The 26,014-nt window shown below is 35.1% G+C and overlaps 1 protein-coding gene across 4 annotated transcripts in view; it reads right to left on the reverse strand.

Annotated features, from left to right (window-relative positions):
* The window catches only part of MYOF (myoferlin), a 72,939-nt gene that overhangs the window by 30,161 nt on the left and 16,764 nt on the right, over positions 1 to 26,014 (reverse strand). For 3 of the 4 annotated variants that reach the window (XR_009964983.1, XM_062619443.1, XM_062619445.1), the window contains exons 4-24: positions 24,765 to 24,873; positions 23,399 to 23,483; positions 20,725 to 20,885; positions 20,084 to 20,212; positions 18,548 to 18,610; positions 18,385 to 18,435; positions 16,801 to 16,831; positions 16,210 to 16,325; positions 14,900 to 15,026; positions 13,565 to 13,668; positions 12,546 to 12,614; positions 12,385 to 12,428; positions 11,935 to 12,017; positions 9,770 to 9,808; positions 7,193 to 7,317; positions 6,605 to 6,724; positions 6,065 to 6,242; positions 5,130 to 5,254; positions 4,503 to 4,609; positions 2,076 to 2,268; positions 893 to 1,048 (exon numbers count right to left, since the gene is read on the reverse strand). Coding sequence is in view for 3 of the 4 variants with exons in the window: in XM_062619443.1 (XP_062475427.1) it covers positions 893 to 1,048; positions 2,076 to 2,268; positions 4,503 to 4,609; positions 5,130 to 5,254; positions 6,065 to 6,242; positions 6,605 to 6,724; positions 7,193 to 7,317; positions 9,770 to 9,808; positions 11,935 to 12,017; positions 12,385 to 12,428; positions 12,546 to 12,614; positions 13,565 to 13,668; positions 14,900 to 15,026; positions 16,210 to 16,325; positions 16,801 to 16,831; positions 18,385 to 18,435; positions 18,548 to 18,610; positions 20,084 to 20,212; positions 20,725 to 20,885; positions 23,399 to 23,483; positions 24,765 to 24,873 (2,215 nt within the window). In the remaining variant the exon portion in view is untranslated. The remainder of the gene's footprint in view (positions 1 to 892; positions 1,049 to 2,075; positions 2,269 to 4,502; positions 4,610 to 5,129; positions 5,255 to 6,064; positions 6,243 to 6,604; positions 6,725 to 7,192; positions 7,318 to 9,769; positions 9,809 to 11,934; positions 12,018 to 12,384; positions 12,429 to 12,545; positions 12,615 to 13,564; positions 13,669 to 14,899; positions 15,027 to 16,209; positions 16,326 to 16,800; positions 16,832 to 18,384; positions 18,436 to 18,547; positions 18,611 to 20,083; positions 20,213 to 20,724; positions 20,886 to 23,398; positions 23,484 to 24,764; positions 24,874 to 26,014) is intronic. The other variant, XM_062619444.1, reaches the window with a different exon arrangement.

Here is a 26,014-nt window from a genome sequence, read left to right on the forward strand (position 1 = left end):
AAAAGCCAGTAAAACAGTTCAGGAAGGAAACATTCTTTAAATGATACCTGCCTAGGGCATGTAAAAAACAAACACAGTAACAGTAGCATTGCCCCTGTTCCTGTGTACTCTCTCCCAAGTTTTACCCAGCAGGGAGTTTTTAGTTATGACCAAACTTTAAACTTCAGTGTGGATGTTGGTGTTTCTCATCAGGAGACCCTGGAAATGGTGAGGTTAGTCAGAATGGTTCACTAAATGTAGAAGTAATGCATCAGAACATGCATGATAAGGAAGCTTGCATGAAGAACATGATATAGACTCGTCTGCATTGAATCAATGTAACTACCAGTACCCTGGTAAACTCTAAATGCTACTGTTTTACAGTCAGATTGGGGTTTTTTTTCTGCTTAAGTTTAGTCCAATTGAAGACAATACAAACTTAAATGGAAAAAGACATTCCTATTCATGAGTAAGATTCAATGCAGAGAGATATACTACAGAACTTTTGGGTGTAGACATGCTCTGTATTACATGCAGAAAGCCATCCAAAACTTTTAATAGGCTTTTAGAACTTCTCTGACTTACACTATTTCTTATAAAAGTCTCCATTCATGTCCAACCCCTCCCCTAACCACCAACCCCAGTAACACTTTAGAAGTCGTATCATGATTGTGAGGTCTTTGATGGAAGTCTCAGGTTCTGATTCTGTTTCTAACTGGCCTATGATGAACTTGACGTTACAATTTGTGATATTGTGAAGAAGCTATATGCGTTTGGTTTTTAATCTGTCCTGAGTTTTGACACCTCACTGGTCATAGTTTGTTTGCATGTTTCATGCTCATGTCAGAAGGAATCACAGTTTAGGGAGTTAATGTTAATTAATATTTAAGGGGGGAGAGGGGGGGAATAGTACCTTTAAGAAGATTGTTTGGGTCTTTCCACAATATTTACCAGATGATTCAGGGCTCGTTGTGGAATAAAGTACTTGGTGTGCAGGAACACGAGCATAAGCCAGTCTTTTCTCCCCTCGGATCATCCATATGATTACATCAGGCATACTATTTTGTGGCTGTAGATTATTTGTGGGGAAAAGAAAGTTAAAACCAGTAATTAATAGACGCTAAACTAGTCTAATGCTTAAGATAACAGAAACATAAATTAGGATTTATGTTGAAAGATTTATCACATAGAATCAATAATTAACATGGATTTATGAGAGAAAATTGTTTTACTTGCAAGTAATACAATATATAGTTTTGAAATAATCATTGAAATACCACTGAGACTGTTGGAAAGCAAATAAGTTCTATTATAAAAAAAACAGTTCTTCTATCTCTTTCTGATTTTTCTAGACACATTTTGTATCTCAGTTCCTATGCGATGACTAAAGTGACTTATCCCAAATGCTAATGTTTTGGATTGACCTGCTACATATTTAAGTGCTCGTAGTGCTTCCATGTTAGGGGTAGATAACCATAAACCTTTTAGCAGAAGGCAGAAACAGCCTACTATCTTTTTGCACCTTTGTGCACACCCTTTTATGTGAGGTGCAAGTCTGCCAAATTAATTGCTCTCTTTTTTTTTTTTTTTTCAATCGGTCACTTTTCAAAGCAGAAGTGACAAAGGGAAAATGAACCTTGTTGTGAAAGCCAATTCTGAGATAACCAAGATAAATAAAAACTGAAGATACTGCTGGAAATTTTAAAAAACACCCAAACAACATAGAAACAGATTTAACTCTGTTGGAAGTCAATTCATATGGGTAAAAAGCTGCAGAAGTACAACATATACCCTGCAGCCCCTGAACCAGCCCGGTGACTTGCAAGTCTGGAAGAAAGGAAAGTACCGTCACTTTAAACTGAATGCAGTCTATTTTACAATTCACAGAGTGGTTATTTCCCAACATGCATTCACTGACAACTAACACACTAAAACGATGTATTTGTGTAAATCCTAATTACAAAGAAGAACATGTTTACTTTCAAAGCATCTAAAATTACTGTTCTAAGGAGAGTGGATATTGTCTGATCAGCAGTGGACATTACACTAGTTTGTGTCAAATAGCTACTTCTAAACCAGTATTGTTTAGTACTAACCTCTTCACTCAGTTGTATTAATCTATCCAACCAATCCTCAATTTCTGTCAGAGTGGCTTTCACATCAGTAGCTTCATTTCTCATCCTTCCTGCTGCTTCTCCAATCTGTTTGAGAGACCTCAGACGCAGTTTTTCAATCTGAGTGTCAAGGACTGTAATATTAGATCTGCCTTCTATGAGGGGAAATGGTTTACTGAAAATAGAATATTTATTATGGTTAATAATCTAAGTGGATTTTATTTAGCCACACACTAAACACAGTTATGCATACAGTGGCATACAGATTGGGTGCTATTATTTCCTGTGATTAAAAACCACCAGAATACTGCTATAGCACCTCTTTCTGGAAAGATTTCCACCTGACAAAGAGTTTACAGTAAGCAAGGGAAAGGCTACGCTCACACAACAAGCACCAGTGTAGAACAGCTTGAAGTATATGCTTTAATCTAACTGCTGCTAACCAAACCAAGCAAAACACCTTTCCCTATACATTCAAAATAGAAAATTATTGTCCGAGAATGTTCACCTGAAAGATGAAATTACTGCCTTCAGAACAAGTTAGGTTGCTTTCCATCACTGGAAACTGTACATTCTCAGAAATCCAATATACAAATATGGCTTGTGCCTATGACTAGAGTTACCTAACCCTCTGGCATGAAAATGTCAAAGAACTCTTAAAAGAAATCCATGACATGGAACTTCTGAGTCACCAGAGGGCAGAATAACTCTTCAAAGGAACAAAAAAGTCCTATAGCATCACAGTAGAGCCCAGGAAAAATAAGCTTTTCTGAGTTTGGTGGGTGTTTGAGGAAAAGGCAACTTTTCAAAGATCAATGACTAAGGATAAAGGGATAGCCCTTTGAGTTTATTGAGAGGTCTTTAATACGACACTAAAAAAAAAAAAATAATCCCTAAACACTGCCTATTTTGAAAAGACTGATTCTTCTCTCACCTATTTTTAATGACAAGCAATGCAATTCTAAGGGCTTTGATTCTGCAAGACCTTGATACTGACTTATACCTTCACTACATTTAGTTCTACTAAGCTAAACGAAGTGCCACCTGCCCTGGGTGCAAGTACTTACACATGAATCAAATGTACCAGATCAGAACTTCCAGAAAGTCACCTTATTTTAGGTTTAAATAGTACACTGAAAACTCTCTCAAACTCCTAACTCATTTGAACTTTAGCATGACAAGGAATATTGGTTTAGGAATTCAATAAAGGGAATTACGTCTTTGACAGAGGTTTTAGAAGTCTGCTAAAAAAAAAACATAAGGAGAATTGTATCCTATTGATCCTATGAACAACAGAAAGCTCATTTTGTTGACATACCTAGGTGCTATTGCTCAGTAACTGTTCAGTAATAATATATTTTACAAAATTACAAACAGTTAATAACTGCAGATGTATGTCAGGAGGATGAGCTGAGATAATTGATACAAACCCTGAAGTTCCTACACTCACTAGATGGCTCCATGAGACTATCGCCCTTCACCTCTTGCTTTCCTGAAGTATGCCTGTTCTTTCCACTTTCTTCCAGATCACAGCAGGTATTCTATCAAATTACTAGTTTATATTTTGACATAATCTTTCTATCATGTAATTCTTTGCTAGTATACACTGATCTCCACTGTTAGCTTTTCCCTTTGTTCACATTCATATTAGCTCTACAGCTTGATAATTTTGTTCTCTCATTTCATGTTCCCTGTTATTTCCTCTAAATGATAATAACTGCTTTCTCATTTTCCTTTTCCTGTGCAGTTTCACTACCCACCTGTTTAATGTTTTTCAAGTGTCGCTCCCCAGCATGATGTTTCCTTTTATTAATGTCTCTTTCTCATATGATCCCTTCCTCTCTATTTAGAATTTATTCTCCTTTAGAAGCCTAAGTGCTTACTCCTATCACCTTCTCCGAACATTCCCACACGTACAGACATGTTGATTAAGAGCTTATTCCAAAATATAATCTTAATGGCCCTTAAGCTCTAAATAGCTTAGATTTTTTTTATTTTTTTTTTTCTGGGTTTATCAGTAAATTACAAAATTTCTTCCCTCTTCAGTTTCAGAAATAACATTGGGCAAACAAAAGATACACAAGGGATTCTAAAGAGGGCAAGATGGTAGAAAAGCAGCAGAGATTCACAATTTGACATTTTCAGAGCAGCCCTGCCTTAGATTTTTTTCAAGACATGCTGCTTTATTACTGTCAGTGACTAAGACAAGGGAGAATTGCAAAACTAGACAGGAGACTTCATTGGCAATATCCATGATGTTTTATTACTTTCAGAGACTTCTGGAATTCCAGTGCTCAGGCTAATCAGTTTTATTGTCCTTAGGATTTGTTTTCTGACTTAGCAAAGGCAATAGAAAACACTCTGAGCAGGCCTAGAATGATAACATAAGAGATAAAAGGGTACTTGTACCTTATATCTTCTGTAAGTTCATCAATTAGCTTCAACCACATCTCCGCTAATAGGTTTTCAGAAATTTTCGCCTGCATTCCTGATTTTAAGGTGGCTAAGTTGGATTGCTGAGGAATTTAAAAGAAAAGGATTTGCATTGAAAAGCTTCAATTATGGTATATATGGTCAATATCAGTTTCAAGACTTTAACTTACTTATTTGGATGTATAAAGACCAAATAAAAAAAGACTCAGATTCTCAAACTTGATTCATATTTAACAGCACTATTCCCATGCTCTTTTTCAATGTATTTAATAATACATGATATTGCACCTAGCTTCCAAAGCAAATAACAGTTCTTCAAACTTAACACACCCCTAACCAATACTGAGTACTCTTCCTCCCTGTGGGAATTCCCTGCAGATTCAAGCAGGAGTGCTGGGCCTTGCCTGAATACAGACCTACGAATAGCAGTGCCATTTGTTACACTGAACTATGTTTAATTTTTGAATAGTAAAAAAAGGAGGGAAAAGTTTTCAGAAAACTGTTTCATAATTTTGTGAAAAAGTCACTTTTTTATTACACCTCTAAGTGAAAAAAGTAAATATGAAAAGCATATCAGCAAAAGAAAGATCTTAAGCGTCTTACCAGTCTTTCAGCCATGTTTAGGATTACATTCACAGGGTCTAATCTATGACTTATATCCTCCCAAAAGGAAGTCAGTGTAACAACTGGCTTTGTGTTTGCCCATGGCAAGTAGTAATAATAATTACCTGGTGTGAAACATTTGTACGTTAGAGTTAGAATTCATGTCAGGAATACATACTGTATACTGCACAAATTGCTGTATTTATTTCATTTATGTACAATTTATTAAGAACAAGCTACTCCAAGCCTGTCACAGAATTTTTCAGCCAGTGCAGTGTCTGTTACATGGTAAAATTTTACTTCACATTGTTTCAAAATCCAATGGACTTTTTCAATAAAATATCTGCTCACATGTTCATTATTTTTTCCCCTTACTTATCAATGTAGATAGCATATTAATAAGTGTATATCAGAAATAAAATATTCAAATACTTATTTTTCAGAGTAAACCTGATTACTTCACTTGATACACAGATCCCCTGCCCCCCACTTCTTACTGTTTGCAGTTTATAAAAAAGTTATAGCCAAAATATATTTTCCTGTGATTTAGCTAGGCTGTTTTCTTCTAGACTGCCCATCACCTGGATTAAAAACAGCTTTTTATTTTATTCTAAATTAGCATGTTCAAAGCACATTTTTCCTATTTAATCCTTAGTTTTTAGATAACTTTTTTACTTGCCAATTTTCCTGTGCACATCTAGCACACAGACAAAAGATTTCACTGAATTCTGTGGAAATATCTTTAATAACCTCAGTAGGCTTTGCAGCATGTATTCCATAAATCAAACTTCATCTCAAAAGCTGTGAAGAGCCACATGACTTTTCTGTCATGTTTTTCAATAATTTTTAGTACAGTGAGGGCTGTCATTCCAAAGCTATAAAACAGCACCTCAAAATTTTACATCATTATATCCCCATACCAGTAGCATCCTTACCATCAAAAACAGCACGACTGTACTGAGTTGTTGATGCCAAAGGTTTACAGGTAGTATCAAACTTGTTGCCATAGTTACCAATGCTAACTTCAAACTGGATAGGCTCACCGGTGTCTTGCAGCATGGTAGCAGAATGAAACACAGCAGCCAAGCAGAACTTTCGTCTGCGCTGGTATTTCTACAAGAAGAAACTTTTTAGCTGTATTTCAATATTTGTTAAATAGGATCCACAACTAGAGCAAACAAACAGCAATTTCTAAATGGAAATAAAAATGTTATTACTTTTACTACTGTGGTGAGAAGCAACCAAAAAGATATGTATATAATAAATGACTGTATTTGAGATTATAAAAATGTTTCAAATTAATACTTCATGCTAAAAGGGTATGACATTTTTGTAGCCACATTATCAATAATCACCTCTCTCAATTCTGAGATTCAACTCAATTGTTTCAGTTTTAGTAACTTAGATCATTCTCCAAAAATAACCAGCCAAGGCACATCTCCATTACCAACACTGACAATAGAACAAGGAGTTACCTCAACAACCAGTAAGTCATCATTAGGAATCATCTCTAACTTTTTGTTGTTAACAGGTTTGCTTTCAAGTATTGTAGACAGTTCAACCAGAATTCTCCCTCTGTAAGCAACTCCTTCTCCCTGCAACATAGTCACACATTGAATACAATTTTACATATGTCTCCTAAAGTAGCATGCTTTTCCTTAGTTACATGTTATTCTGGCTTCACTTCAGTGTTCTCAAAACTTCAGAGGCATGGATGTACATATTTGAACGAATGAAACAGAGCAGTTGGCTTTAATGAATGGTAGAGATGAAAAAAATGTATATTTACAAAACCAAGGAAATAAGAAATACAAATGCATGCAGAGATACAGATAATGAAAACCATCAAAATCACTCCTGCTCCTTCAAAAATACCTTTAAAACATAACCCAATGAGAATGGAAAATATTATCATACTTCCTTCTTAATAATAAATAAAAAATATTATTCAAAATAAAAAGACCAAAAGGAGCGCAATGTGAAACAAAAAACTCCAAATATTAATTTGTTAAAACCAATTTGGTTTAATCCTTTAATTAAAAACAATGAGTAAAGAAACTGACCTTTCCAAAGTTTAATTCATCATATGGGTCTGGGAATCCAGTGTATTCTCTTGGACTTCCATAAAAGTTTAGGTAACAAGGCCCAAATGTTGGTAAAAAGCCAACTTCAGCTTCTCCAGTGTTTGCTAACAGAAAACATAACCAATATATCTTTGTTAATTACCATTCAGAGCCAGAAAAACATCAGGACAATTGTTAGGTATTAGTTAGTTATTAGTAAAGTAAGAACCTGGGTATACTATATAAATTTAAAGTAATTACAGCAATGACTGTACTTGTTCCTAACTTCCTTCTTCATTGTACAATAATTACTACATACTACTTCATGCAGTAAAAACCCCACAGAATAAACAGAACTTCTGCCTCACTCCAAATATCAGGTTTTTATTTATGTGAAAGAGTAATACACTCTATGTTAACAGAAAACAGATTTTCTAGAAACAAATGAAACCGAGTAAAACATTTGCAATCTTTTAAATACATAGGCCATTGTTTTAGCTAAACAGCTACAAAAAAGATACACACCATAGTGGGAAAAGCCCTACTGCTTACCACAGTTAATACTACTGTTTTAATTTTTAGTGTAATTTTTCTGTGGTTGTTCTTCAGGGTAAAACACAGACTACTGCAAACTCTAATCATAACTGCCACAGTGCACTGTTTCTCACAAACTCCCTTTTCAGTAAGCTAAAATTCATACAAGACAAAGCCTGCAAACTCAGTTAATTCTTAGTTCATTCCAATTATAATAAATTCTAATTTGTATATTATTCTTATTCCACGACTAACAAATTAAAATTTCCCAATGTCTTAATCTAGCTAAAAAAAATTAATAAGGATTTAGATATTTTTGTCAGTTTTAATAGCTAAGCTAGAAAACTGCACACCAAAGCTATTCTTTATTTTCCAATATTTAAGATATCTAAGAACTTGAAAACTCGCTGTCATAATTTTGTATTTTTCAACAGTGTTTTGGTTTTTAGCAAAAATATATAGAGAGGTAAGCCTCAGTTATATTACTGCTGTTATCTTTTGGGTTTGCATTCATGCCTGGCAAATTTATTAGATGAATGGGATTCTGAAAAGCTCATTCTAGAGCCAAATGAAATTTATACTTAAGAGATTTAATTGTTCTTTCAGTAATAATCAAACACATGCCAACATTACTGATTGGCAAATTTGATGAGTAGTGCAAAGAAAATTAGAACACAGTAAGCAACATACATGCAGAAAAATACTGTGTAGTTTGGGGCAAACAGGAAAGATTCTATATTCTTTTCCTTCTTGTATCTTAGCTTTTGAATTTGAACAAATGATCCTGGTATAAAAAAGGAGATGAGAATCAGGTTCTAAACCTTGCAACAGGTACCACTCACAGTGATCTGTGGCACAAAGAATGATGCATTTATCATAGGAAAGGATTGCCGAGATAAGGAAGTGAAAATGAAGGGTTACGCCTTGCATGACTTGGCCACTTTGACCACTGAGTGACACAAATGGATAATACAAATTATGTGATGTGTTGATGTCATTTCCTGTCAAGAGGAAGTCATATAAAGTCTGCAAAATATAAAGATTTGCAGATCTCTATTTTGCATTTGGATACTTTCACATCCTTACATCTGAATCAGATACAGAGAAAAAATTGAATGGAAAATCATTCAGATTCTTGATGGAATACTGTGATTTTTTAGAAAAGTCTAACACTGAACTGCTCATGCTGGATCTCAATATGACTAGATTTAAGGTACAGATGTGTGTTGAATTAATATATTCACAACTTACTGCTGCTAATAAATTAAACAGAATATGAATTTGAAAATGAAACAAACAAAACCCAAGCAAAACAAAAGCCCTCCCAAACCTGGAGTAAAAAGAATATCTTTTGTAGGCTTTCTTTACATTTAAAATTAAATTGTTAACATTTAGAAGATGATCATGTATTTCAGAAAGTAATTCTGAAAAATTCTTTCAGCTTTTGACTTAATATTACTTTATTAAGATAGTATTTATGCAGATGAATGTTTTTTTACCTTTCAAATGCACTCCAATTGTATTTATTTCTTACTACATAAATATTACCACAATGTCTTTCAAAACTGGATGTCAACCTAGACAGGTATGTAAAAAGCTGTCTCTGCAGGTTTTAACAGAATCAGATTTTATTTTTTAGACTTCATTTATATAGCTAGCTAAGCATAAGCAAAACAGCATTAATTATTTTAGGTAGTTATTTACTTCTGCAGGGCTCTGAAGCTGCAAATATAGTTGCAGTCTCATAGCTAAAATAAAAATCGCAAGCCATTGTTAGACCAAGCACTTAATAATTAAAGCAACTGCATGCTCAACTCTAAACACAGCTTGAAGCACCAGCCAAACAGAAATATTTTCAAACTAGTTCCAGTGCCAAAACTGTTTTATACAATTAGTTACGTTTGATACTTTTTAATTGTAGTGGTGAAGTCTTTTACAGAAGTAATTATTAAAAAACGCTTTTTAAGATGATGGGTTTTCTTAGATAAGACTTCTCAGTTTGGGCAATGGGAAGTAAAATCAGTAGCAGACAAAGTTATAAACCTTCATATGATGAAGCCCCTGTTCGCGAAGGTGAAAATTCTATATTATGAAAAGAAAAGAAGTTACATAACAAGTGACAATAGCATTTCAAAAACAAGTACAACACAAAGAAATCTGCTTTTAAAATAAAGTTGAAGGCTCAAGAAAAAATAAAGTTCATGTGGGCTACAATCTTGCTTCCTGATTAAAATATGAAGGTATCACTTCCTGTACAAATTCCAAAAGAAAAAAAGCAAACACGTAGCTGACAAAACATATTGTTTTACTGCTTCTGTTTCAGCTCTGCCTAGCTCTCCTCCCCACAAAATTAAACTCTGTTTAAAAAAATATTTTAAAATCTCAAGAACATTTAAGAAAACCACTACATTTCAGGGCCCATTAGAATGTCTTCATCTACTGAAGACCATAGATTACTTCAATTTCCCAATCCTTTAGAAGTCAGAACAGGCTTCAGGCATGGCACTGACCTCAAGAGAAGATAATTTGTGACTTGACATGGAAATGACTATTTCAATGTCAGTACCCCAGTATGGAGAGAATCCAAGTGAGATTTGGTCAGTTACTGAGTGTCTGGGTTTGCAGTATAAATGAGCTGTGACTCAGCAGCAGTTCAAGTCACACACTTATGTGAGCAGCAGTGATCTCCCTAGAATTTTCCCTAGCCCAACCCTTCTGTCTTTGATTTCCCACTGCCTTTTCTGTAACCCTTTCTTTTGCCCCTGGATGTGTGGAGGGTATATGAAAAGAATGTTTGCCCAAAATCTTACTTCAACTGCAGTACTTCTAAGAGGACTGGGTTATACACTTGAAGTTATGTGACTGAAAATACTGTTCAATCTGATAAGTTGAACACTTGGCTCAAGTCACTACAGGATTGGAGCCACAACTCCTGATACAGCTATCAACTTAGGGACAAACTGGTATGTTTCACACATGTACATATCATATAGATTTAATAAACACAACAGGAAAAAAAAGAAATTTATATTCTTACTGTGGCAATGGTGTAAACAGTTTTGAGCCAGTGTCCTTCCACTTAGTGTAGACAGATAAATAAATGATAAGCATGTTTAGCCAGGGACTTTACAATTCTATATGGACAACTAATATGCCGTACTATGTTAATTAGAAACAATTTCTGGCAAATTAATGCAGAATCCTTGTCATGGAGCTGGCCCAATTGTATGAATAAAAAGAAGAATAGTTCATAGATATAAATCACAAAGAAATAAGAAATAATCATAATATTATATTAGACCATAAATGCAACAGTTCCCCCCCCCATATATATCCCAAAGTCTTCGCAAAACAAATGCCTTTTATAATACTGTAAGGAAGAGTTTTACCACAAAGTTATTGTCCATTGGGGACAACATTTTAGGAATATCATACCTGCTTAACTAAATTTTGCAGACAATGCAGTTTTTAGTTTTTATGAAATTACATATATGGTCAACTATACTGACTGAAGCAAGTAAGTTCACTGTCTGTGATCACAGAATTGCAATGAAAATTACTAAGTAATAATTTGGAGCACTCATGCAATGAGATGCAATGCCCATTTCTAGTAAGCTACTAATGACAGCAGAGACTGATTTAAGTTCCCGAACATTTGAACGCCTAGTAGTATACAGGAAATGAGCAGGTGGTTCTAGAGTGTTCCTGTAGGCTAACTACTCAGGAACATTCTCCAGCTTCTAAGATATCTTTCCAGAGAAAGAACAGACATGCTTAGAGGGTGGCAAAAGAAGTCTTGTCTACTAGTGCCCAATGAATTTATGAAACAGTGACTCTGGATTGGTTTTAAATTAAATGTCTTATTAAGTGTCTTGATAAATTTGTCTATCTTACTCATGACATCACATAGTTTTCTGAATTTGGGAAAGAACTCACAGACTTAATTAATTCCTTAACGTTATATATATAACAAAATACTGAATATTGAATTAGTCACTGCTGTTTTCAATATGATGGAAAATTTCAATACTTTACTTTGAAAAGTTCAACAGCATATTTTCTAGGAGCATTGTTTTGAAAATTCCAGAAACAAATAATCTTGTTGCCACAGAACTGAGAAAATATAGGAAAATATACTTTCTTACAGCACTGAACTTTGCTATTCCTCCCAACGCAAGAGAAGATAATGTTATGTACTGCTCAATTACCTTCAATTTCTCGTCCAGAAGAAGCAATTTTTGAGAGACTCAAATATGTTGTTCCTACTACATCATTTTTTGTAAGACGATCCCTAAAAAGAAAAAAGGAGAGATTTTATTTAAATATAATGCTGGTCATCCTACGTAGAAGCAAGATACCAGTACACACATTTTATAGCACCTGGAATGCTTTAGTATTACGAACACAGATGTGATTGCTTAGTTACAAATGTGGGCTGTATCATGAAGTCACTTGACTCTTACATCACTGCACAAAATTAACAATATTCTAATGTTACATTAGCCAGGTCTCTTGTGAAGAAATCATGAAGGAAAATACTAAACTCTTGCTTAAATAGTGTCATAGACTGAAAACTACCCGACATCCGTAGAACCAGACTTTTCTTCACTTAATATGGTTTACCTTGTCTATGACTTCTATTAATATTCATGACTCACCAGTCAACAACTGCAAGTTTTATTTTCTCACACACAGAGGGAAACTGAAAAGAAAACAATTGAAATAAAATAACCCATTACTTATTTCACCTCTGTAATGTTAATTCCCTGAGTTCCAAAGAGATAGTTGCTTTCTACAGAAACAAGAAAAAAACCCTGACCTTTATTTGAAGATAAATAATTTGATTCCACTCTGGATTAGCATTTTTCTCAATTATATTTGTGCAAACCTGCAAAAAATAAGATCAAATATATAGCACATCAAACAGATTAAAAAAAGCATATACTAGCTATGATTTAGGATAAATCATATTCTGTTTGGTAAGATGAGGGGTAGTAATTATGAATGGCTTACGCTGCAATAAGCCATTAGTTTTCAGTTGTTAAACACTGCTAAACCAGTCTGTATATGCAACATTAATCACTATTGGAAGGAAAAGAAAATTTTGAAACAGCTTTTAAACTGGAGACTGGAGTTACCCTACTTGTTATTTCCATTGGCTACAATTCGATTGAATTATTAGAGCTTGTTATTCCCACTAGCTACAATTTAATGTGTTCTCACACTACCACTGACCTCTTGTATCACAGCACAGAAATGAGATGAAGGAATTATTTGGTCACAGTGTGCCCTATGAAGATTTTAGAGTACAATTACAGTATATTATTTGCTAGTCATGTCTAGTGAAGATCCTTTACATTACTGGGCATGCCAACCTTACTATATAAATTAATAAAGGCTGACATTTTTTTAATTAAAAGAAAAAAAAAACCAACAAAAAAAAGAAAATTGGCTAGCGATGACTATAAGTTGTGCAATTCTGCATCTGCTCTAATTTGGTATTGTAAAGAGCACACTGGTAATAAAATCTACAAATGCAATTAACCTGTCAAGAAATATTTGTATCAACAGTATTAAAAGCAATCAGAATACCTGGTGGCAAGCAATCTGGCCTGCATATGTTCGTAGCATTTAGTCATACATTCCTTTTATTAGTCATCAGCTTTACACCCATTCTACTATAGCGCCTTGCAGTTTGTCCTCATTTGACAAAGTAAACCTTAGGGCTAATGCTGTTATTTCCATATTTTCAGTATACTTAAAAATTTATCCTAGCATATGAAATCTGTTCCCAGGACTGCGATTAGAATACAAAGATTCAGATATTTACTAGATTACCTTCTTCCCAGCAAAGGAAACTTCTACAAACGGATCTACCAGGTTTTTCTTGTCTGCTTCTCCTCCAAATATTTCCTTGACAGTCTGTGAAAAAGCATCATCCACTGGAAAGGTGTCAAAGAAGAAATTAAAGTTTATGCTTTTTAATTATTATTTTATTTATTTATTCATCCTAAAAAATAAATTGTCCATAGCAATCCCACCAAAATCAACCAGATTACAAATCTAGATAAAATCTAATCTGATAAACAGAATTCTGGACAGTGTTGCTGGTAAAGATGGAGAATTTCATCTTAGAAGCAATTTCAAGAATATAAACATTTGAAACATCATAAGGAGTCCTTATGTGTTCCTGAATTCAGAGTCATATTTTTAAAAACATTATGCATGTGCCAACACTGCCATTTGTTGTCACAGATATAGGTAATTATGCTAAGAAGGGATAAAAAGTCACCTATATTCTATCAGAAAACACATGTGGCATATAATGAAAGAGCCTTTGTCTCAGCAATATAGGGCTGACATAAGTAAAATCGCACTAAACAAATTAATGTCAAACTGCTTACAAGCTCCTCTGCCCTTTAAGGCTGTTTATTTAAGATTACGGTACTCAACTCATAGCTCACAAACTGCATTTAGCTTTCTGGTATACAACCAGTTCCTAGTTACTTATTTCCTGTGGCCACTCAGGAGGAGGTTGCTGGCAATACAGAACTAGCTTGGCCATCACAGCAGTGCCTGACTGATTTCAGCTGCCCTGTGGCCCTTCCCCCATTGCAAAACAGCTGCAGCTATGAGCACCTATGAAGAGTTAATGGATTGCTGGGAAAAGGAAGGTGCAGGGGATCAGCAGTCTGCTTGTTTACTAGTACCTAAATGGCCTTGGAAGAAGGCTGCAGGGAACTAGCTGCCTGATAACCTCTTGAAAGTAGGCAGGGATTGAGATGTTGACACATGCACTGTATCCTTGAGCTAGACATGCACAGAACATCCAGCTCATCTGCAGATCAACTGTATTTGAGTATTAGTTACTTGCAACTATTTGCATGTAACTTCTGTGACTGGAGAAGAGATAATGAAGATGATCCTTTCCCACTACCAGAAGCTGTATGGCCCACTCAGCAACAGATGAGTGTGACTAATCTAATGGGTATCACATTACATTATCCACTACAAGAATTGTGTAAACTTACTGAGCATTACCAAAGGACTTGAAATTGGCTACATAAAATGCTCAAGATGTTTTATGTTCAAGGAGTTTTTCTGAACAGCTAGCACAACTATTTCTAATGGTAATCAAATGCATCAATGGACCAGTACTAAGAAGCTAGGTACTTTGTGGAATGTCCTCAGCTCTGTAGATTTTGAGGAGGAAAGTGACCCATCGAAGTGCAATTCGAGCAGGTAGTAACAGGTTGCTCTCCACATCATCACTTTCATTATCTCTTTCCCTTTTTTCAACCTGTTGGGAGATAAAGTGGTACATAGTATATGGTATATAATAAAGACAGAGTAATGTATAGAATTAAGATGATTACGTAAGCTGATGCCCTCAATACTCTTCAGAAAGAAGACTGTTGTCTATTTTATTATAACAAATGAGATTTTATCAAATTATCAAGCCACAAAAATTAATTTTACCTAAACAGTTTTACTTACATTTTTATCTCTAAAGTACTCAATTGCAGGAGCCAATTTTAATCACCCTTCAAATCATCATCATCATCAGATGATGACTTTGGCATTTGTACAATACCAACTTCATGCAATTTCCATACTCATCTTGAGATGAATATTGTGGGAAGGCATCGTACTGCAATTAGAAAATGCATGATATGCAACTCTGATATAATTTACCAGAATTTACTGCTTCCTCCTTTTAAAATAAATAGGAAATACAAGATTTATCCTTTTGATTTCAAGTATCATGAGGATAGCAGAAAGGAAGAGTTAATATAAAACAAGAAGATCTTCCATGGGTCTGGGGACCATATTGTACTAAACTAAGGAGGAGCAGTACACAAAAATGTCAGCCAGGAAGAACAGCTGAACTTAAACTACAGACGATGGTCAAGTAAGAAAAGCAACACACAGAAAAGAGGGTCTGTTTTTACCTTGACAGAACTGCAGACAGTTAAGGACCGGATTGTTAAAACTACCTACTGCTTTCACGTGCATCAAGTTACTTGTGCTTAATTTGTAATTATTGATGGGTCTGATTTTCACCTGGCAAATATTAGAAGCTTTCTGGTACTCAGGTTTCTCTCTGGGCTTGTCTACATTGCGTAGTAGTGGAGGCATTCCTGACTTAGTCCTGGAACAGGTATCAATTTGTGGCTCAGCCTGATTAGCTATGCTAAGGAAAATTACATACTGGCTTGCATGCAATCTCAGGCTAACACATCTCTACTTCTTCCAGGATGTCTAGATCAACACAACTAGAGGTATCTTAATTGGACAGGATAACAAGATAAGCTTTGAGTTAGCCACTCAGTATTGGATGCCCTTGAAACAACTTGTAAATCTTTTCTTGCTTTTAAATACGGCTCACAGAGTCAATCACACATATTGAAAAAGTGTCAGAGGGACATGAAGAAATATCTATGGGGTGCGGAGGGGAAGAAAAACATTTAAATGAAACTTACTGGTGGCTCATCTCCAGTCCCCAGGACAAACATGCTGACTTTCATATAGCCTTTAGCTCCTGAATTTGTATCTTCAGGATCACTCAGCAAAAGCCATTTTCTCATGACTGCGTGTCCTAAAATAAAACAAACACCCCCAGCCACCCCCTGTAATATCCACTACAAAATGGCAGAAATAATAAAAGTCAGCTGTTCCAAAAGCATGCTTTATCCTGAAACTAATTAGTGACATTTTTTTTCTGTCCTGTACATGTCTCAATAATGCCATTAAAAAGAAATCTGATGGTGTTCAAATGTTGAACTATAATGAATACTAATTCAGGGGCAGAATTATAAAATACTTTTGCATTATTTTTCACAGTTAGGTCTTTGATACAAAAACTAATATCCAAATTCTGGGTGCCTGTACTTCATCCTGAAACCACTGAAAGGAATTATGTATTGTTTGATGTTTTTTTTTTAAATAATACTTAAAGCAGCAATCACAAATAACTTTCCATTAACTTTCTTCTTTTACACTAGAAATTTAATGAAATATTTCAACTTCAAGTTTCAAGCTAGGAAATAAACTCTGAAGTAACTGTTACTTACCAGGCTCATCATAAACATAGCCAATGTCAATCTGAAATAAAGATCAAAGGCATTACCTCTGAAGAAATACTAAATTAGAAAAATGCTGGACAACTCCCCTCAAGTTTTTAATGAGTTGTTGCTCTTGTCACAAACAAAAGAAAGTTTACATAACATATTCTTGGAAGGAGAAAGAGAAAATGCCTTACATTGAAAAATGAGGGATTTTGAATGGATGCAGAGGCCAAGAAAATGCAAGAAAAGTATTAGAACTAACAGCTGTAGCTACTTTTGTCTCTCCTCAGACCCCCAGCTTTTTCATTTATCAGAGACAGAAGATGTGGCTAGCTTATTGCTTCTTGAATTCCCTATATTCCCCCATTATTTTATGTTCAGACAGGCTTTTCAGAATGCTTTTGTTTCTATTTCCTGCTCAACATCTCATCATTCAGTTTCAGAAATGAAGCTCGTTTTTTTAATGAATAATTTCCTCTTTCTTTTATGAAGATTATGGCAATCTCACCCCCTCCCCCTGCCCCGTGTCAAATTTGGACAAGATTGCACATATGCCATGACTGTATTCATTGCATCAGATTTCAGACATGTTCAGGAAGGTAAGTGTGTTTGCTCATGGCAACTGGTGCTAGTACTCCTTGCAGGTAAAGTCTGAAATGGTGAGAATTACCCTTGGGGTTTTCTCCTGGAATGTGTGCCTGCAGGAACAGAAAGTAGGTAAACGACATGCCATCACCTGCATAGTGAATGATCAGTCCTCCACAGAACAATATACCACTGTCTGAATCACTAGAAATTACATAGATAATCAGCAGTGAGAAGCAAAAGTAAACAGGTTTGTTGCAGAAACTGCTTCATTTAGAAAAGAGCACTCTTCCATACTTGCATATTTTTGTGAAAAATTGATCTAGAGAGACCTACTGAATTTAAGCAGTACAAAATAAGCAAACAGAAAATGCAGCCAGCACTGATACTAGAAATGTAGGGGATCCCAGTAGCCATTACAATTATCAGGTGAATTCTTTGTCTGTACTGCTTTATGAATACCTTCAATAGGCAGATGTCTACCTCCCAGTATTGACCATAACAACTAAAGACAATCTCACTGACACCATCAGAAACACAGAAATTACTTAAACTAAGTGACTCTTCTGCCATCTCTTTTACTTGACAAACTTATGATCGCCTTTCCACATCACTCAAGAGTGTGTATCTTTATGCTGCCTTACATATCACTATTACCCCTATTATCTACCTAATAAAATTGCCTGCTTAAACCCTACCTCATACCAGATAATTACCTTACCTTTTTGGAAAAAAAATTACATTTTGGTAAATATTTTTCTTTCTTGGATGAAAGTTAGAGAACTTGGTATATAAACCACACAATATTCTTTAACAGTATCTATTAAAATAAGAAAACAGTTTACTAGTGCTTTAAGCAAATGGTTTCTAGCATTAAAAGCAAATCATCAGGTAATTTTCTGGCCTTTAAGGCAGCATAAATTTAAACATTTAAAACAAGTACTTAAAAAAAATTCTTTCATTTTATTTAACTTAGTCACAATATGGAAGTAGTTTCATACCCACCTTAAATTCTCCCATTAGACAGTCTGCTCGTAGAGAATAAGAATCATATACCTAAAAAAAGAGACAAGCATGAAACAGGAATGTTTCTAAACATCATAGTGAAATGGCCAGACAATGCTATATGCATCCATCAGCCTTTTGAACATGCACCAGTTTTTCTTACCCGAATGCTAACAGTTTCATCAAGCAACTCTAAAGGAGTCATGTGGACATTGTAGAAAAATATCTGTTAAGGTAAAAACAAACAAAAAACCTGTCTCAAAATGACAAACACACAATTCTTTGAATAGAAAATGCAAAAACATGTTAAAAAGCTTGTGAGGTATGCCTGCTACAGTACTTTTACCCTGCCTCCTTGCTGGACACATTCTATGATAATTTAGCACAGAATAAAAAACTAAATTCAGTAAATAAACTCAGTACAACATAAGGCAAAAGACAGTCACAACTTCCATTTGAATGAATGCAGTAGGCATAGCTATGCTGCAATCTTTGAGTACTGCCCTTGCTGCTTGCTCTGCATTTCACGTTTTCCTCAGGGGACCAAGTTTGGGAAGGTAGTTTATTTTCCAGGACATTAAGTCCTTGTCTAACCATCTCTGTTGTAGCTGTCTAAAAAGGTCTTGTTTAGGGCTAGTAGTGATAGATTCTAATAATTTACATCTTTGAAATTCAAGGCCACAGGAATAAATCTGATAGTTCAACAGCCTGAAGTTAAATATACTATTTAGTGTGTTTGTTTTATTAATACTATTTGCCTCACTAAGTTTGGTCTTTGAGACCAGCTATACTCCAACCAGTACTTTAGCCAACAAAAAGGGAGTACATAAGCATGGTCCCTCCTATTCCATGTTTTACCTAATCAGGATACCAAGACTGCCTAGGAAGTGATTCAGTGTAAGGTGCAAATGGTTTTCTTCCTTTGCTTTTTTTACCACTGCTTCATAAATCTTGGCTGCTACCTACAGCTTAGTTTGAGTCTCAAATTTTATATCTTCCTTGGTTTTGCCTGTATGTATTAAACATGCTTGCCACCCAGTTCCAAAATCTTCTGAATTTTCCACACAGGTCTAGATAATGAGAGTTATCCCTCAACATTCCCTCTTTTAAGCTTAAGTTTTGCAACATTAATCTTCCAGACATGGGATTATTCTTATGTCCCTTATATGGCTTTGAATTCTCACCTGTCTTTCAGTGTGTCTGAGGTACGATCCCTGCCTGGACAAAGAAATCTAGTTGTACTTCTACAAATCACAGGTAGCAAGACAATGACATTTTCAGATTCTACTTGGCAGTCTTATTGTCCCAAAGCATTGCACTGAAAGCTCATCTGACCAGAGAGGTCTACAGTGATTCCTAATTCTTTTTTTCTTTGCTTTTATAACCTACACACAACCGTTCAAAGTCATTATTATGTCATATGGCCAACCGTATCAAAGAACATATTCCATAGGTCACAGCTGAAGTCTGGCTTCCTTCTAGATAGCTTTATCTGCTAAGACTGCCAGTGACAGAGGTGTGTTTTTAGTGATGTGAATACATAAACGAAGGGACTGGGAACTGCAAAATGTGCATAAGCCTTAATTACCCTTAAATATTAGCAAATTCTTATTCACTGATCACAACAAAGGCTATAATAACTATTTTTCTACATTTAATAGCATCAACATTTTGGCTACAGTGTCTTTATGCCACTTACTTCATCAAAATACGGATTGTTTCCTCTTTTGATTCTTGTTCGATGTGTTTGACCGCAAATATGAACTTTGACTACTGGTTTTATGTTATTTCCAGGTAACTGACGACCTTCAATGACTCTAACACGAATCTGTGAAAAAAATATAAAAGTCAAATAGTTGTATTGATCCACTCCCTGTATTATCTATCATCAATGATTTCTTAGTATACTACCAAAAAAGTTAGCCAACACCTGAAGTAGCTGGCAGATATGGACTAGGCTGACTTTTTAAACTTGATTACGATAGCAAGTATAATTGTACTTGAATTTTACAAGACAATTTGGTTTTAATTATTTCAGTAATCGTTTTCAACTTGCTTTTACTATTTATTTTTAAAACTGCTATTGTAGTTTGATATCTACACAACTATATGATAAATTAGGTTAATCTAGATTTCAGTCAGAGCTGTACAAAATTGGACATCTCTGTAACAGGCAAATTTGAAGGATACTCTTCAAATACAGGCTTTCAAATGAAGAGACTTACTGTCTCTACAGTGCGTTAGATTTGCATAATCCGACAATTATGCTCAGGCTATGAGAAAGGAGCAATGCCATGTCAGGAAGAAAAATGAACATGCAACATTTAATAAATCTACTACCTGGAAATCTTGTGGTTTGTTAGAAAGGATTCTCCGTGTTTTCTTTCCTTTGGTGATACGTTTAGCTAGCTGGGCTTCCTTTGTGCCACTTGGAACTGCTGGTGTGGTACTACTAACTGGGCCATCCAAGCCATCCTCATAACCTCCATCCTCTTCTCCATCTTATACGATTAATAAACAGTACAGATTGATGTTAAAGTTACAGGAGTAAGAATCCGATACCCAAGAGTTCCACTAAACCTGTATTATTATCTCATTTCAACATTTTTTTCTGCTAACCACATGCTTCCAACTCCTTTTGAAAGCTAGTCATTTCACCCCGCTTAAGAACAAATGTATATCCTAAGCAAATTAACTAAACCTGTTGCACTTCAGGATGCAGAGTATCTAATACAATTCCCATGCACTTTTCTGAAGAAGCCAGTTGAAGTTTTAACAAAGTACACTTCAGCTGTACATGTCACCAGACTAGTTCACAATACACCAGAAGTGATTAACAGCTGAAGCTGTTTCCCAGCAGCAAAACTAGGCTATAGCATAGCATTGTTTTTCACTTCAGAATCTTGAGAATATGAAGACATTCAGAGTTTACTATCCAGAATAAAACTGAATCCTCCTCCACTGCATTTAACATAAATAACATGTTAAATGTAACATATTTAGTATGTTTAAATTAATAATATTAATTAATTAAATAATATAATTAATAATATTAATTGTAGTGACAGGACAAGGGGTAAGAGGTTAAAACTTAAACAGGGGAAGTTTAGATTGAATATAAGGAGGAAGTTCTTTACTGTAAGGGTGGTGAGGCACTGGAATGGGTTGTCCAGGGAAGTTGTGAATGCTCCATCGTGGCGGTGTTCAAGGCCAGGTTGGACAGAGCCTTGGGTGAGATGGTTTATTGTGAGGTGTCCCTGCCCATGGCAGGGGGGTTGGAACTTGATGATCTTAAGGTCCTTTCCAACCCTAATTATTCTATGATTCTAATTAATGTAATATATTTAACTTAATAATAAGTTAAAGTTTCTTAGTAAGCCTTTTTGACAGTTCTGGAATTACCTCTGTGTAAGACTGTTACAGAACTACATGACACTACAATACTGGATCATACAGCAAGATTCCACTATTGCAAAACAGGATCCGTAAATATCTAGACCACAAAAGTGTGACCCTCCCTAGGTCTGACCCATCCCTTAACTGAAGGATGGTGACTATGGTAAAATCTACAGGAAGAACAAGCTGTGTCTCTGATGGTTAGCATAAACAGTATTTGCTCACTTTATGAATTAGTTTGACAACACAGGGTGATGATCACTTTGCATAATGAAGTCCTCAGTGATCCTTGTAAGAGACATATGAAAGCACAGAGATAAACATACCATGTATTTTATGATCCCAAAGACCCCACCTCTTTCATGTCTCTCAAAATCCATCTGCTCTGATGGATCTGGGCAACTGATTGATGACACACCCTGACTTAGCACTTAATTTCAAATTTCTGAAGCCAAGCTGTAGCAATCTCAGCTGGGGAGGTGATTTAATTTCATGGGAAATAGGTATTTACAATAAGTAACCAAGGTGTGTTTGATAATTTGCAATGAAATAATTTTCATGCAGTTGCTGGATACTAGCTGAAAACCTGCCATCTTGGTCTTTACCTGTATTACCTTATAGTACATTTTTTTAAAAGCTATCAAAATGATCATATATGTCAATTTGCACTTTTAGCCTTCAAGTCCACATTTATGTAAAATTATTTTGAAGTGTAGTAATTTAACAGAGCTTTTGTGTTTGCATTACCTATCCTTCCACTCCCCAAGAACACCTCTCAGGGAAGTCAGTGCAATCAAAATTTCCCCCCAGAAGACTCCTCATTTAAATTTTTCCCTTCTTATGTTAGTATCTATTAGCAGATAATGGTCAAAGTGATTTATTTATCCTCAAACATATAACATTCATTACATTTACTTCCTTTTGCACAAACACAGCCTGGATATTATGGTAATTATTTGCCTGTCAGCTGCAAAATACCTTCACAGTTCTTTCAAGAGTCTGGAAAAACAGGATTTCAAAAACACTATTAGCAAAAGCCTGGTTAATATGATATATGGAGATCAAAGTATATTACCTACTGAACACAATATTGCACAGGCTAGTCAAATACCAAGCATGGTATAGGGTACAACAGTGTCTTTTAAAACTTACTTATTCTACAGGAAAAAAAAAAGTTTAAAAATTTAAGAAAATCATTTCACAAAGCTCCCTGACATTGAAAGTAACAGAAAAATTCTTCCAAAACCCATGCTTTTTTGGTTAGTCCTAGCATTACAGCAGGTAACTGATGTTCCTTTGAGCATTCAAAAACCTTTGTTTCCTGAACAAAAGCCATTTTGAAGAGCATTTAAGCAACATCATTCTTTTGTAACCTGATTCTATTGGAGAAAATTATGCTAAAAACCCTTTTATGTCAGGAACTGCCTAGGAAATTTTCTTCCTAGCTGCAGTTCTGAATCATCCTTAATTTCTTTAAAATCACTATCTGGCAGTCTTGACATGCTTACTTTTGGTTACATTCTTTCCTCATGAACAATGCTGTTGAATCACTTTCTTGCCTTATCTTTAATGTCTCCATGATCTTTTAACCATAATATTCTAAGAAAGACTGAAATACCTTCTTGTATATTGGTCCCTCCTGGATCATTTGGATTTGTTGGTCCAACTGGTGGCTCATATCCTACTACCAAATCAATTGTTGCCTATAAATACACAGGGTTTTTAATGTAACACACAGTAGTCACAACTGACTTAGAGCAGTAAGCTGTTCTAACACTGTACATGAACTAGTTAGCTATTCATAGTCACAGCACTGTCTATAATAACATTTCAGCTATTAGAAAACTAATTGTTATTAAGCTATATAGAGATAAACCCACAATTTGCAGTTAATGGAATAGGCTCTAAAATAATATCTAAAAAATGGAATCACTGTGTCTATATGTAGAAAAATCTGTCACAATACAAGTATATAAGATCTTCTACAATGTTCATTTATTTAGTTCCACAGTATTCATAGCAGACTAGGTGACATCCTAAATTTGCAGATGGAAAACCAAAGGCAGTGATCTGAGTGATCTGAACCATAACTAAATTTCCCTATCTGGCTGAAGTCTGAATCATAATCGATTTCCTATCTGGCTCTTCTAATTGCTTGTTCTTACCTCCATCCTGGAAGAAAAACACTAAGTCATTTTCCATTCTAATTATAGAATTGTCCTTTTTGTGCTTGCCTGTGGTTTTCCATTATTGAGCAAACCATTATTTTCCTAGTTGCCACAGTAACATGAGAAGTCAGCAAAAAAAGCCTGTGACCAAGTAACCATGATATTAAACTACTGCTGCTGAGATACTGAAATTACCCTTAAAGCCTCTTATTGTTGAGTGTACTAGAATGCAATACAAAGTGGTTTAACAGCGAGACTGCACAAACACAGAAAGGTCCCAGCTCTAGAAACTACTTAATTAATAAGTTAATAACCAGTTAGTAACTCTGTTAAATTTAAACAGGTGTTAAACCAAGTTAAACAAGTGTAACTTTCTGAACTGAGCTGGCAGTGAACGTATACACGATTATTTGCTTTCTAGAATCAGTCCTGTCACATAGCTGGCTATTAGAATACAGTAAAAAAGCATATATGGGAACTGCATCTGGTACTTAAGAAAATGCTCCTTTTCAACATCTGGCTGATTTCCATGCATACTCTGTGGCCCATAATATTTATAACACACATATACAAATACATAATACATACACAGAAAACAATTTATCTAACTGAAAGGATATTAAACAAATGCAGATGGTATGGACATAATTATATCCTGTTACAAATTTTCTCTGCCTGAAGATTTTGCTACAAAACTCCAAGCATTTAATTTATAAAGTAAATATACCTTGAAAATATTTTTGTTTTACTATTAGCCCTATTGCTGGAGAATTTTGATCAACAATACAGTAAAATAAGGAAACGTAAGCTACTCACTCCAGTTTCTTGTCCCCTTTCATTTAGCAGAGGTATGAATTTGAAGGGAAAAGATCTGCTTTGGTTACCTACAAGATCCTTAAGTGCTACAGATGCACTGCCAATTAATCTGAAATGAAGTAAAAAATCATTATTAGAATGCAAGTATACATTGAACAGAAGTTACCTTTTGTCTTTGGCTAGTGTCTTGAAAACCCAAGATCACAACAAAAGGTCATTGCAAATGTTAGCTAATGACCGTGTACTGCTAATTTGTATTTTCTCTTTCATTGCACTTCAGTGTGCCAGTGTTCTTATGGAAGACACAGCTTTAACTAAAAAGAGGTTAAACCCCTAAATTTCAATAAATTTTATGTGTACTTTTGAAAATAATCTGTATAACTTTCAACAGCCACATCACTCATTTCATCCATGGAATTCTCACTGGTAAACTAACTGATGTAATGATTTCTTTCCCTATATGCCTGTCCTCACAAAAAGGCATACAACATCTCTGTAATGAAAACAATTAAAAACAACAAACTCAACCAATCAATGTGCTCAGTAGAGGATTCACAAAATTAGTCTTGTGGCTCATACTTTACATTTGGGAATATGTTCCTTTCCTTGCCTCTAAATTCTCTAGGATGTTTCAATACTGCTCTAGAGAGGCCTACTGAGGAGGCTGCCCATAGGATGTGACATTATGTGGCTGACCCTCCTCAGCTACTTCTGCCTTTTTTGGGACTGTATCTGTCAACCCCATTCTCTTCAAAAAAACGAAAACTACATGCACTTTTAACCTTTGAAACTTCTTTTAGGCACAGTTTCTAACAGTGTGGCATTGGTCTTATGATATCTGGCACTGTATTTCATTCCCACAGTATGTAATAACAGTTTACTCCTATACTGAAGTGGGTTATTGGAATAACTGAGATTTTTGCTGATGAGAAAAACCTAAGATAGTTTCACCCTGTAAATATTACAAAGAACATGTTTTACAAACAAAATACCAGCTTTGCTGCCAAAGTGGAAAAAGGATCTGTACACAGACAACTGAGGTCCCTTTCAATTGATTACAGGGCTTTTTCACGGAGAAGCTAAGGAGGCAAAGGTATTTTCTGACATGGAGCAAGAGTATTATTATAGCTACTCTCAGCTGATACATCACAAGAACATAATTTACTTTTTGCAAAGTACATTAGGATAGGTAAGTATAAAACATTAATTTCCTGCAAATATGCACTCCAGGTATTACATGTTAAAATTTT

This window comes from Pezoporus occidentalis, unplaced genomic scaffold (assembly GCF_034315485.1).
Source record: "Pezoporus occidentalis ecotype Australia unplaced genomic scaffold, CSIRO_AGI_Poc_V1 ctg210, whole genome shotgun sequence".
NCBI lineage: Eukaryota > Metazoa > Chordata > Aves > Psittaciformes > Psittacidae > Pezoporus > Pezoporus occidentalis.